Source organism: Gymnodraco acuticeps, unplaced genomic scaffold (assembly GCF_902827175.1).
Source record: "Gymnodraco acuticeps unplaced genomic scaffold, fGymAcu1.1, whole genome shotgun sequence".
Lineage (NCBI taxonomy): Eukaryota > Metazoa > Chordata > Actinopteri > Perciformes > Bathydraconidae > Gymnodraco > Gymnodraco acuticeps.
In genome coordinates, this window is record NW_022990886.1 from 287,243 (window position 1) to 301,727 (window position 14,485).

The 14,485-nt window shown below is 40.9% G+C and overlaps 1 protein-coding gene across 4 annotated transcripts; it reads left to right on the forward strand.

The window, feature by feature from the left end:
* On the forward strand, positions 1–13,726 carry eif4ba (eukaryotic translation initiation factor 4Ba). Of its 4 annotated transcripts, none has more exons than XM_034233483.1 (15): positions 1–125; positions 2,430–2,573; positions 3,715–3,920; positions 6,912–7,028; positions 7,272–7,326; positions 7,469–7,618; positions 8,050–8,196; positions 8,817–8,993; positions 9,257–9,605; positions 9,787–9,875; positions 10,195–10,456; positions 10,627–10,664; positions 11,846–11,975; positions 12,356–12,428; positions 12,646–13,726. In XM_034233483.1, exons 1-15 carry the CDS (start codon positions 113–115, stop codon positions 12,712–12,714), a joined length of 2,019 nt encoding a protein of 672 aa, XP_034089374.1. In that variant the 5' UTR covers positions 1–112; the 3' UTR covers positions 12,715–13,726. The 4 variants fall into 4 exon arrangements, with proteins under 4 accessions (XP_034089374.1, XP_034089373.1, XP_034089375.1 ...); XM_034233482.1 differs by having other exon boundaries at positions 80–176; XM_034233484.1 differs by lacking the exon at positions 11,846–11,975 and having other exon boundaries at positions 80–176.
* The last annotated feature ends 759 nt before the right edge of the window (positions 13,727–14,485 follow it).

Sequence of the window (14,485 nt, forward strand, 5' to 3'; positions counted from 1 at the left end):
GTTTGGAGAAGGCAAACAAGGGAGGAGACATGCCCGTGAACGGCGATGCGCGCTCCCGATAATAAACCTCTGACGCCTTCATCCGGGAACTACTACGAACTCGTTCTCCAACATGGCGGCGTCAGGTGAGGTTTATGAGGTTGAACGATCTGGGTCGGTTGGAGGGATTTTAAGCGGTATTTACAGCAAAAATAATTACAAATATTATGTTCTAGTATTGTTAATGTATCGTAATTGATTGGCGTCGTTGTCCCGCGTGTATAAATCGGTTCGTTGGTTGTTTTTGGCCCAGTAAAGACCTTGCTGCTTGAAGAAGGCGAATGAACGAAGCTACGACTTGCACAAGCTGAGCATTTTAACCTACAGGTTACATGCGGTCTTTTCCTATGAAAAACGTTAGAGTGGTGTTAGTGTTTTCAGCTTATCGGGGCTTCACAGTAATACATGCATTAGACTGTGTGGGACATGTTGTGAAATGTTGCTAACTGCGTGCACACAGCTCGCACATTGTATGCCCGTGGCGGAGCTCGCCGTGGCGCTCAGAGCAGATAATCATCGGGCGCAAGCGCGTTTCGGGGAGGAGGGGTTGGGCCGACCAGTCCCGGCTGAGGCGCCCCACGTGTGCAGCCTGGCGCCCGGGTATCGGTGTTTGATGAAACGAGGCAGCTGGGCCTGTTGGGTCGTTTCATAAACACTTCACTTGCAGCTTCATAACTTCGAGCCGTCCCATCCGGTGGGCTTAGTCCTGCTCCGATGATGGCGCACTTGGATTCTGGCGCTGCGACGTGTGCTAGGCCCTAAAACCTAGCCTGCTAAGCAGGGACTCTTCCCCCGTCAGCACTCCTTTGCTGACTAAGCCCGCATAGGCATAAAGACAAAAGCAATCTGCATACTCGCAAACAAACAACCTGTGCAGAAACACTTGGGTTGTGTTTATTTTATTGTAGCTTTAGCTGTACTGCCAAAAGTTAACGTTGCGAAGCTACTAGCTTGCTACATGAGTGCGGTGCGCTAAGAAAGCTATTAGGCAGTCAGAATAATTTGACTGTTTTATAAAGAATAAGGACTCGACGCCCTTAAGGCCTGTTGCTTGTAAACAATGACTTAGCATTGTGCACTGGGAAAGAGTTTACAGTTACAGTCTCTGTTGCTCTGCATGTGTGCAGGTTTTGTAACGATGTATGAAAAGAATGTCCTGACAACTGGGATTTTCACAATTAAGCTCATAGCCTACGTTGTGGCTCCCCTTTTTTTGCCTCGCACCAAAACAGACCAGACCTGCTCTATGAGCTGTGAAGCCCCTATGTGTAACTGGCAATGTTTGCCTTTTTTAAATGTACACTTGCAGGAATGTTTTGCAATGGATATGTGAACCATTCATTCGATCTCCAATGTATGTTCCCTAAATAAAGCAGCAGACATGCAGTCTAGTGGTTTGAACACGTTACATGCATTGCACCTTGCATTGCATTATTGGGGATGAATGCAAAACCTTTTCTGACCTATTGGACTTGCAGACCACTCCCTGTGGTGTTTATTGAAATAATGCCCGGGATCTTTTTGTTATCACTCAGACACTGCAGTCCTATCACTGCAGGCTGGGATGTTGACAACATATCACACTATTATACTGTTTGTCTTCTCGGCAGTGCAGCTGTCCACGAGAGAAAAACACACAAAACCCCAGACTGTTGTTGTGTTGGTGCTTAAAGAATGATTATCTCCGTTGTGCAGCATTTCACTGCTTTACTCACTATATTTTGTAATATTTCCCTGAGTTGTTCAAAAAAAGAATTGTAATCTATTACATGCCGGAAAAGCAATCTGACGTCATTGTTTGAATAATGTAAATATAAAAAAAAGGAAACAATGGGTTGTCTTTTTAACATTTTAAAGCCCATGTGGCTTGCAATGGTAAACATGCATACACCGTAGCAAGGTTGAATGTGTAATCAATCATCCCCAATAGTCTGATATATTTAAATAAGCATGTAACTAATGGGGAACCTTGTTTTATAACATCTTATTTGGCTGATCAAAGGATCTAATTACTGAAGGTCCGCAACATTAGTTAATTTTCGATCACTCAAACATTTTGCCGCCGTAGAATAAATTACAAAATCCATCAAATTGACCCCACTTGATAAAAAAGCTTGACTATTATTAATACTTTGTCTAACATTTAGCATTCGCTTTTCTATGCAAAAGTTTTGATCAGGGAATTGAAGTGATGTATTAAAACGACATAGCTATGCCAATGGCTTCATACTTTTTAGGTATATAACCTATACAATCAGATCCCATATTACACAATTAACAGCCAATTATGTATTAGCCTTCCCAGGGGGCTTTAAAGACATCCATTTGGACAACTAAACGATGTCCTGGCACATCTCTTACTCTGTCCACTGTGTTTATTTCCCCCCTAGCTAAGAAGAAGAATAAGAAGGGGAAGACCCTCACCCTGACTGACTTCCTGGCAGACGACAAGGGAACCAGTAGCAACGCTCCCCCTAGCTACCCAGTAAAGTCCACTAGCTGGGCCGATGAGACCGATGACCTGGACGGTGATGGTGAGTACAATAAGGAAATGCACACATAAAGTATTTAACTTGCCTACCTGTCTTTCAGTTTTCCATTTAATGATAGTGAGATCAATATCAATGCGCTTGTGATCGGGTTGTCCCTTAGTTGAGAGGGTATAAAGGAAAATGCCTTGGCGAATGCAGTCAGTGAATGTTAAATATATATATGTTGTTCCTGAGGGTTAATGGTCTCTTCATTCCAAGTGTTATCAATGTAAGAAAAGATCAGGCCAATTAATAAACCACGTAGATGGTTTGGATTCAGTTTCTGTGTTTTTACTACCTTGAGTATCTGCTGATATGAGGGTGATCCATCCCTTAAAAGGCATAGGATAGCCATCTAACCATGATATAAAAGTAATTAAATAAAGTCATGAAATTCTTCTAGATTAAAACATGACTCGTATTGCAAAACTGCTATTCAATGAAAACCTTGAATCTTCACTTTTCTTTCAGATTAAGTGATGACAGTGAAACTGATCACTGCAATTGTTTTATTGAATGGAGTTTGTATAGTGTGGTTTATATCACACATACATATCGTATAACATATCAAGCTACACATCACAGGATCACATGTTGTTAGGGTCATGTGATGTATAGCAAGTTATTTTACAAAGAACATATCAAAGGTGCAGTACATGTACTTGCTTCACATTTCTGCATAAGCATTTTGATACTAAATGTGTATTTGTTTTGTTATATCTGGAGTTTTTGGCTCGCATAAATTATAATTCAAGACATGGACATTTACTTTTTTGTCTACCTGCCACTGTGGCTAGTGGATTTAAAAATCTTCCTGCCACTCAATAGATTACCATTGTTTTTTTTTAGTCTGGTGACTAAAGCAAATCTACCAAGCACTGTTTTTTCTGCTAGTGGCTGGTAGTATTAAGGGCTTTACATTCAGCTGTATCTATTGTCAAACTGAGTATTTTCTTTTTAAATAAGTTTTGCATTCGCTGTAGTGTCTCTTGAATGTTTGTGTGACTGATACATATACTTTTCAATTAACATTCATTTTTGTTGAGTCCAAGTTGCCAAATGCTTTATTTGCATTTCCAACTGCAGTTCGATAACTGACACTACGTTTTTAGTTTTTAAATGTTCTCTCATCCCATCCTTCCAGTCTCGACCTCTTGGCACGTGGAGGAGGATTATTCCCGGGCATCGAACATTGACCGGTCCGTCCTTCCGACAGCACCTCGCTCAGCGCGTGAACCCGATGTGGACCGCTCCCGATTGCCCCGCAGCCCGCCTTACACGGCCTTCCTGGGCAACCTGCCCTATGATGTCTCTGAGGAATCGATCAAAGACTTCTTTCGTGGCTTGGCCGTAAGTGTAGCAAGCGCGCATGCAGTGTAGGCCATAAAGCACATGGCACTTAGGTGTTACAGCTACTGCTACTCTTTGTTATGTAAGCAAACGCAAACAGTGAAACTCTCCTGAACATCTTGACAAGCTAGTCAGTAGGGATGGGTATCGAGAACTGGTACTAAGTCAGTACCGGTACCTGATTGGACGCTATTGGTATACCGTTAAGCCGCTGGACAAATGGTGCTGCTATCGGTATATGAATTACGCTACTTCCTTAGTTTGAACAATTGTGGTTGGTTGGGAACCCTCATCCCGTGTGACGTATCCAGTTTGAGTACCACTCTGATTGGCCACTGTGAATGCCACTCGTCATCTCTCCTAACAGCGCTCTTATTATTGAGACTCCCGGGGGCAGCCCCAGCATCTTGCTAGAAACAGCGTCTCAAGGCTTCTTAACATTTAATACCCACTTAACGGGAAGAACCTCAGCTAACAGATGATATTAACCATTTTACCTACACGAAACAGAAGTCCAACACCAAGTCTAAATCAACACTTAGCAAAACGGGCTAACGTGGCTAACGGCTACTTTAGCTCATAACTGGCAAAAGCGATCTTTTCTTTTGTTCTTTTCTTTTTACAAGTCTTTTTATTTCATTATAGTGTACAGTAATCGATGCCATTTAATTTATATTGTAATATCACATTACACTCCCCCCTCCCTCCCTCCACCCGCACCCACACAGACGAAACCAAAAAATGCTTATCAATATAACTTAAACAACAGAGCCATGAAAATAAACATAAAACGGAAAAGGAAAAAAACCACATCAAAGTAAAACAAACAAATAATTATACAATACAGCGACAATGTAGACAATGACAACACCACAACGAGTGTTTCCGGCCGTCAGGAAAAATAGCCACAGAATGCACCATTCCATCACTGGTCATATCTCGGATATATTTTCCAAATAAGAAAACAATGGCAACCACAGAGCTTGAAAGATATGTCCACGATTATATTTTTCCAATGTCATTTTCTCCAGAGGTAAAAAATGTGTTCTCTGATCAATGAAAAGTTTAAATGTTGGGGGGCGTTCATTCTTCCAGAGTAAAAGTATACATTTCTTGGCAAAATGTTATTGTGATTAGTATTCTGTAATGTTTGGGATTCAGTTTAAAGTTTGGCATGTCATTTGACAGGAAAAAGCATGGATTTAGGCTCATTTCGATGCCTAAAACGGCTTTTGTGAGAGCATGAATTGAATCCCAGAAATGTTTCAAGAGATCACAGTCCCAAAACAGATGCATAAATGTTCCTTCTTTTATTTTACATCTCGGACTTTTTGGAGAGTTTTCTTTGGAAATTGTATGCATCTTTATGGGTGTGAGGTAACATTTGTTGATACATTTAAAGTTTGCTTCTTTGATTTTATTGCTTGTGAATGGAAAATGTGTTCTTTCACAAATATTCAGCCAAGTAGTTTCATCTATCTGTATCCCTAAGTCCTTTCCCCAGATCTTTTTTAAAGTTAGAAAGGATGACTGAGCTCTTTTAGAAAAAACTGCATTAAATTCACTCATTTTACCTTTGATCGTGCTCGATGACATCAATATCTCCTCTTCTTCTAACAATCCCGATCTCAATTTATTGCTTTTAATAATTGATTGGATCACGTTCCTAATTTGCAGGTATCTGAAAAAATCCTTATTTGAAATGTCATATTCTGCTCTTAAATCATTAAATTATTTCAATGTTATATCTTTGTGAAACAAATATTTCAATTGCTTTATACCTGATTTCGTCCATTTGTTTATATTGATTGACAACAAATATTTGCTAAGATCAGGATTGTTCAAAATAGGAGAAAATTATTGAAATACCAGAGTTAACATGAACTTTTGTTTGTACAGTCCCTCCAGGCTAAAAGTGTATTGACCACTGTAAAACATTTGTCCATATTTTTCACCTTATTTAAATCTTTTAACAAATATAGGAGTTTCCACTGGCAACGGGTCAAAGATATTGGCTTCTATCTGAACCCATAGTGAATCCTTTCTTCCCAGAGACCAAGATAGTACTTTTCTTAATTGAGCTGACCATAGAAAAAGCTGAGAAAAGCGATCTTTTCTAAGTCATTTTATCTGCACAAACAACATATCACATGAAAGCTGAGATTCCACAGATTCCATTGGTATAAGTCTCATCACTGTACGACTAAAACCCACTGAACTAGCAGCCAGGAAAGAGCAAGAAAACAACTTCACTTTACGTAGCCATGATGATAATTATGTCTTACCTTTGCTGTTTTGTGTTCAAGGGCATAAAAACGGTCTCTGTGTAACTTTAAAATGTTTACTGATAATCCATCATTACAATTATAAATAATAAACGGATTATAATGGTTAGCCGACCGGAGCTTCCGGTTTAGGAGGTGCGCACACAGCGTCTCGTTTTAACTGAATAATGGTCATGTTTACATGGATTTATGAACTGCCCCTAATCACCACCCCCCCTTCCAGAGACACACTCATACCTTCTTGGTATGACATTGAAAAAGTTATTAAATAATAAATACAAATAAATTACAATAAAATGACTTTTTAATCTTGTAATCATGTCTATAATTTTGAGCACCAAATTATTGAAAAGTATCGAAAAATACCGGTATCGATAAGCGGTATCGATAAATCCTAACGGTACCCAGCTCTACTAGTCAGTCATCCATATTCAATTAAATCTGTAACTTTATTTTCATCTCTGTAGTATAAGCTCCCAGACACACTGCTCTTGGAACTGCTTTAGTTTTCACACTGCTCTACCAGTCAATTTGTTTATTTATAAAGAACAGGCCAAACAGGCTAGCCTTGTTTGTTCAATAGACACTCAATTCTTCTATATTTGTTTTTTCCAAAATGTGTGTTTGTACGGGTGCACTGGTACATTGCTGGGCCCAGTTTAGTGCATTTGGTTTTATGTTAATCTCTTACTTTATTCCTCCCCAGATCAGTGCAGTGCGTCTGCCCCGGGAGCCCAGTAACCCTGAGAGGCTGAAGGGCTTTGGTTATGCCGAATTTGACGATGTGGACTCCCTTCTGAGGGCCTTGAGTCTCAATGAGGAGGTGAGAGGCTGCAACAAGAACTTGGTTTAACATTTTAATCTGAAACCATGGATCTAAACTAAGTGAACTACATTCCCCGTAGCAGTATTGCACAATTAATCTGAAGTTAAAATGTATTTAATGGCCTCCATGCACAAAATAAAGATTTAAGTTATACAATGAATGAAAGTGGGTTTCTATCTCTGATTTAAAAAAAAAAAAAAAATGTTCACAGAAGAATGACTAACTCTGTTTGTTCAACAGAACCTGGGAAACCGAAGGATCCGTGTAGATATTGCTGACCAGTCTAATGATAAAGGTACAATGCTACCCTTTTTTTTTTTTTTGCTGTTACCATTTCTGGCCTCTTTGACTAGATGTCATTTAGCAAGTGGGAATACGTCCCTAAAACCTAATATCCTATCATTTAAACCTAAAATCTATTTTTCTTTACTCCTCAGAGAGAGACAATGGGTCTATGGGAGGCCGGGACAGGGGCGGCCGGATGTCGGACCTGGGTCCTGACAAGACTGACAGTGACTGGAGGGCTCCTCGCGGCAGCACAGAGGCTGATGATGCACCTCCCAAGAGAGAAGAGGCCTTTGGAGGAAGTGAGTCAGAATTGGCTTCGTTCCTGCTTTGAACAATCATTGTTATTTCACTCTTTAAGCCAGGACAATTGTGATCGAGGATAATTGTCTTAGAAGTTTTGGACAGAAGGGACCGATTTCCTAGCATCAATGATGTCAGTCACAATTTGACTATGATAAAGCTGATGGCACTTTAACAACCTGGCATAATATTAGTTAAAACAATTTGTAAAACTTAACTAACTTTGTTGTCCCTACATTTATTAACATGTTTTCAGGTGTAAAACATGCTTAAGTGCAATTTATATATTTATCCAAAATGTTGACTTTACTGCTAAAAAACAATGCGTGATTATCTCCCAGGCTCTGTTTAATGTTCAATCCAAACCCTAACAGTTCATTAGAAGAGGAATTCCCTATGTTAAACGGCATTTTTGTTTTTGCGTGTGCTGGTACTGATGCTGCAGGATCACGGGACCGCTACGAGCCGGACCGCTTCAGAGACGGGCCGCGGCGGGACAACGACCGCTATGATGGAGGAAGAGACCGCTTCCGCGATCGCTATGATGACCGGGACCGTAGAGACTTCGATAGAGGAGGTGTGTCTTCGTGCTTGTTCAGATCCTCTTGCCTGTATGAGCTTCATGATCATAATCAGGGTTTCCGCTAGGATATTTGTTTTTGCCGGTCAAATGTCCGGAAATAATTAATTTTACCGGACAAATTCGAAACTTACCAGTCATGTTTCAATAATAATAAGAATTGTGTAGCAGAGTTTCTGTTGGCAGGTAATTACCGCACTATGACCGGATATGCTGATGTTTAAAACTCAGTTAACCTGTTAAGCCCCAAAGACCCCGCCGGCGGGGCTTTCTTTTCACGACACTGTCTCAGGGCTTCTTAATATTTAAAAAACTATGAATGGTTCATACCATCCTAACGGGAAGAAACTCAAGCTAACTGATGATACGAAAAATGTTACCGAAACAAAACGCAAGTCTCACAAGAAATGAAATTTACAGTTTTTTAAAATACATTTTACCAGCTAAAAACCGGTAATTACCGGCTAACGGAAACCCTGATCATAATATCCCTCAAATGTTCTTTAACTATCCCATCTCAATCAAGTCGTTGGCAAACACGTCTCCCTGTTCTCCATGCATGCACTAGTTCTTCCATTTTGATATCTCACCTGTTTTCTACCCTGCCATCCTTCCAGGTTTTGACTCTCGTGGTGGTGGAGCAGGAGGAAGTAGTCGTCGTGCCTTTGGCACTGGCTTCCGCCGCGATGATGACTTTCGGGGTAGCAGTGATAGTTACGGTCAACGGGAGCGTTACGGGGGCAGCGAGGACCGGTTCGAGAGGAAGGAGGAGAGGCGTGAAGAGAGAAGTGATGGTGAGAGTTGTTATTGCATCACATTAAATAATATGTATTAACTGATCTCATGAAGTAGGGTTATTTTAGTGTTGCAATTTGTACAAGTGTTATTTGACGAAGACTTTAATCCTCTGCACCCTATAGACTGAAAATAATTGTTAATATAAATGGTACAACAAAATGAAGCCAACCCAACTACATTTAAAAACAAATGTATTCATCATTTTGTATAATCTGTCAAGTTTCAACAGGAGGAATATAATGATTTCTTGTTCTCACAGCCGGTTCCACACAGAGACCCAAGTTGAACCTTAAGCCCCGTAGCATGCCCGCGGAGGAGGGAGGCAGTGCTGGAGGCGGTGGTGGCAGCGGTGGTGGCGGTGGCGGAGGTGGTGGTGGTGGTGGCGGTGGCGGAGGTGGTGGTGGTGGCGGGGGAGGTCCCTCCCCAGCTGTAGCTGCACCTCCGAGCTCCGGCAGCAGGGCTTCCTCCATCTTTGGTTCAGCCAAGCCGGTTGACACAGCAGCTAAGGAGAGGGAGGTGGAGGAGAGGCTGAAGAAACAGGAAGAGAGACTGCAGAGGCAGCTGGAGGAGGACAAAGGACGAGGACCTGACAGAAAGATTCGAGACAGGTCAGGGGTCCACATCTTCATGTCATTGTTTGAACATGCGACAACTCAATTGGTTATTTATGTTATATGGACACTCTATTGGGGGAAGCTCATTGTATCCATCCATACAAATATATTTTAGGAAGATTTAAAAAACGTAACTCTTGTAAATGTATAAACTTATTTTCTTTTTTGTTTTCAGGGACCCAAGCTGGCGCAATGAAGAAAGTCATCCTTCGAGGTCTCGCACAGGAAGTGAGTCTTCACAGCAAGGAAGTACTTCTGGAAGAGGTGAGATATGTCCGTGTTTGATTTTGTTAAGGATTGCCTTCAGGAATCCGGCTGTGTATCTTATTTTTGTGTCTGTTTCTTAACATGGCACTTTCAGCCAACACAGAATAATACAATAATATATATGTCATCAAATCAGCCTAATCTGTTGGACATTCATATAAAGATTTAATTTTGAGAACCTTTTTAAGACTTTTTGTTTAAAAAAAATAAAAATTATTCTGTACTATCAGTAATATACAATGTTGATAACAATATGTGCAATGTACTTTGTATAAAAAAAACAACATAACAAACGCTGTTCTTTTTCATCCTAAAGGCTCCAGGTGTCGAGATGGTGAGCGCTCTGGGGAGAATGAGGTTTTCAGTGCGAGAGATAGTGAGCCCTCCTCCCCTGGGACCTCCCCGCTGCCCCCCTCCACCAACTCCCCCAAGGAGCTGCTGAAGGTGGTGCCAGCGCCTCCTCCCAAGGAGAATGTCTGGGCCAAGAGAAGTGCAGCCAGCACAGGCTCTAGTGAGGGCGACGGACGACCTCCGGTCTCTCCCGTCTCCCCCGGTGGGTCGACTCCTCCCAAGCTCAGGTGAGACATGCTGCATTATGGGAAGCCTTTCCCCAGCACACTGCTCAGAAACTGCCATTTCAAAAAATGTCACTCGTAGAACTAGTTATCAAAAGTTATTGGAAAAGTGAAACTGTCGGTGTTCAAGTGTTTTGTGTACAAACTCCTGACTATTCTTACTTTCTCTTTAGCTCCCCAAATTCTGCGGATGAAAGAGAATCTGAAAAAGGTAAGGCCTGCTGATGTGTGGGGAATGTTTACCCAAACCCCAGTGTAGACCTCGATTACCATAAAACAAATAATTTAAACTAAACAAAATCAACAAGCATGTATTAGACGCCAACTCGCATGATCTGCTACGCGGTCTTGTTATTGTTTTGACCAAGAGCCCGTTAGTGGCAAAAAAATAGATCTTGTAAGATTAACTGTAACTGCAAGGATTTCTCTTAGTTATTTTGCAGACTCGAAAGTCCATAAAGAGGAACATTTGTTTGAAAATGAAAATTAGAATCTGGTGTTTTCAGTTAATTCTGTTAAGTTAGATGTCAACTTTCACTAAGCAGACAGGAAGTACATTTCTTATGTACGTAGTCCGTGTAATAACATAAGTCTGATATGAAGTAAGGCTGCTCAATTAATCGCAATTACGATTTTGGCTTGCAACGATTATGAAAACAACATAATCGAAATAAAACGATTATTTTATTTTTATTTTTATTTTTTATTGGTTTTTCAGTTGAATTATACTTAAAGTTCAGGGTAATCAACTGTTAAAAACATACTGTTCACATTTCTTTCCCCAATAAATGGATGTTTTCAAAGTAAATGGATAATTGTTTATAATAATCGTGATATCAATTATTGACCCAAATAATCAAGATTATTATTTTTGCCATAATCGAGCAGCCCTAATATGACGCTCCAGTATTTTTCATCGAGGCAAGAACAGCTGTTATTCCTTCTTTTCACACTTTGTTTCTGCATCATACTGGAAAGAAAACATCTCTCACTCATCTTTCTGCAGAGACTGAATTCATTACAAGGGGAGCACTGACATGTCTCGATTAGTGTGCCTTGTTGCAGAATAATATGCGCATGCACCACAATTCTGACTTAAATGTTATAAATGTATATTTTAGGTTCAGACTCAGCAAACTGGCCAAATGTGGAAACAGTGCTGTATAAGAATACAACATTAAAGCCAATTTAACATGAAACTAATTGAGTTGCACCGTTTAAGCTCAGCTTGCATGCAGGCAGACGTGAACCCTCATTTGGCCCGGCATCAGCGACTAACACTTTTCGAATCCAACCCAGAGGCTTTTCATGCTGCAATGTGTTGTGAGTGTAGTCTCCTTTACAAAGTCCAACAACCTCCCTTCCTTCACTCAACTGTCTGGCTTCTTTAAGATGAGAACAAGGCTGACGTTATGCGTCGTGACCGGGGGCCCCCACGAGCACGAGGGGGTTCTGCAGGGCATGGAGCAGGGCGGGGCCGAGGAGAAGGTCCCAACAGAGACCGAAGAAAGGAGGCAGACAGGTCAGCCACCCTAAGCTAGGCTCTGCAGGAGGAGAGTTAGTGGGCATCTGTAAAGAATGGCCTTTGCTCAGTTACACAGCTCATGATGCATTTAATGCTCTACCTTTTACTTCTATCAGTTTGAGTGCTAAAACTTCAGTACAACATCAATTGGACATGAAACTCAGAACTGTTCGAACTGTATTGTGAAGCTTTTCTTCTAAATATAAGTAAATATAAACTGAGCACACCAATCAGCTTGTAGATGTACATTTTCAGATAATGAATTTGTGCTCCTTTTTAGTTGTGTGTGTGTGTTTTGAGGATTCACAGCAAGGGTCAACTTTGCAGCACTGAGGTCCACCGATAGATCTTAACCTCAGTGTTCGCTCTGATTGTAGAAAGGATATCAGAAGAGACCGAGACTCCAGACCACCCCCAGAGCCAAAGAAATTCCACGAAATCCCAACCCCTGTAAGTCTTTCACTGCCCAGGATTAGTCCAGTCTGACATCCCCTCAAATAAGTTTCATTAAAGAGTTCCCCTTAAAGCCTTCAGTAGTTGTATCAGTGCTCCCCCGCTCATTATAGGTTTGAAACCTTGTCCCTAATATGTTTTCATCCTCCTTTCTTTTTCTAACATCCAAAGCTTACTGTACTGATCCAGGTTCTTTTTTGTTTTGCCTTTGTAGAAGTTCAGCTCAGCGAGTAAGTACGCCGCTCTGCTAATGGACGGAGACGACGCAGAGGACGTAGAATAGAGAGAAAATAACGAGAAGAGGCCCGACAGCGCAATACGAGGAGAAAAAAGACGACCGCTGAAAAAAATTATCTCACATAGCTTATGAAAAAAACTCCTCACGTGGAAGAGGCTCCCGGGAGGACATCACTCCCTCCTTCCTTTCCTCCTGCAAACCTGTCCTTTACTTTAAAAACACCCCCCCATCCTCCCTCTCCCGCCTTCAGGACTATTCAGCTTCTTAAGAATAGTCGCATACTGGACTTGTTTTAAATGGGAAAAAAGGAGTAGCTGACACATTGAAAAGTGATGGATGACCTTGAATTAATTGTAATAAATAAATGGAAAAAGTGGGGAAAAAATGAATTTGTATATTTGTGGATCTACAGTGGGGGGAGGTTGGATGATATGACCGGAGATACATTTAACCAACCTGATTTTATTCATTCTAATCAACTTTTGACCTATCTATCTTGGTAATGCCCAACATGAATGCAGAACTATTAATTATATGCCCTTTTTATTCCCCTATATTCATAATTAAGTCGGTTATTACAAATCTATTGATTCTTTTTTTTATGAAACTTGATGAAGAATATCCTGTCCTCCAATACTCTGACATGATTGTTGATGCTGGTTACTAGTAATTAAAAAAGAAAAGGCCAGCAACAAAATGTTGAATTGATGCTAAACTGAATGATGGTATTGCAAGATAGTATGATGACTTGTATGTTGAAAGAACATGGCTGAAGAACCAATTAAGTCCTACTGCTATTATCCCCAATCATTGTACTGATGTGTCTCTATTACTACACACCTGATGAAAAAAAACAACATCAGTTAAAGGCTTGTAATGCACGTTCCCAGCAGTCATAAAGATTCTCCACAGCTGTCTCAATCATTCACTCTTCCTGAAGTGAGGAATACAAATATTTGGGCGAAGTCTGGAGTTGCCTTTAGCAGGATGTGAGTACTTCCACAAGATTACATGAACCTGTCATCCAATTTTCAATAAATTGGGGTCATTATGTGCATTCATATAGTATGTGGTCATTTTTTGTATGCATTAGTGGAGGGATTTGAGCTGACTGCTTGTTTCAAGTCATTTAGTGTATTATGCCGCGTTTCCACTGCAGCGGGTAGCTCGCTTTAAGCGTGCCGAGCCGTGCGGGGCCCGTTTTTGGTTGCGCTTCCAATTGGCCTAGTTTTGGCCCGGGGCTACTTTTTCACCTTTTTTCTGGCCCGACTAAATCGTGGTTCTAGGGCCAGGAACAACCAGGCTGAGTCGGGCTGAGTATGCTAAACTAGAGAGAATCGGTGGCCTGGGGGCTACAACTACAACAAGATGAACATATTTGACCGTCATTTAATTGTAATACACGTTTCAAAATGATGCCGAAGCAGGGGCGGCGCCAGGGGGGAGCTAGGGGGTGCTGAAGCACCCCCCAGGATTGCCAAAGCACCCCCTAAGCACCCCCAAGAAATATGTGTTTTTTTTTTCTTTCCGAAAATTATTATTATTTTTATTAAATTAAATTAGAAATATTATTGATTACATCAATGCATATGTGAAACAAACACATTTTTGACCAAAAACATAAAGCCAACACAGGTGATATGATTAGGCCAATGGTCAGCACCCATTCGATTTTTGACCTACCCATAGGCTAAATTACTTTGTGACACTTGATTGACTTCCTGTTAGCTAGAGCGCCAAATGATTTGCTAACAGCAAAGTGAAAAATTGATCGTTTTTTAGTCCTTAAACGACCACGTGTGGACACTCAATCAAA

Excerpts from the sequence above, each read along its gene's own strand:
- eif4ba (XM_034233482.1), top strand. The coding sequence starts at position 113 with ATGGCGGCGTCAGGTGAGGTTTATGAGGTTGAACGATCTGGGTCGGTT. Across the intron at positions 8,994-9,256 it reads GCGTGAAGAGAGAAGTGATG|CCGGTTCCACACAGAGACCC; the intron begins GTGAGAGTTGTT and ends TTGTTCTCACAG. Across the intron at positions 10,665-11,845 it reads TGAAAGAGAATCTGAAAAAG|ATGAGAACAAGGCTGACGTT; the intron begins GTAAGGCCTGCT and ends GGCTTCTTTAAG.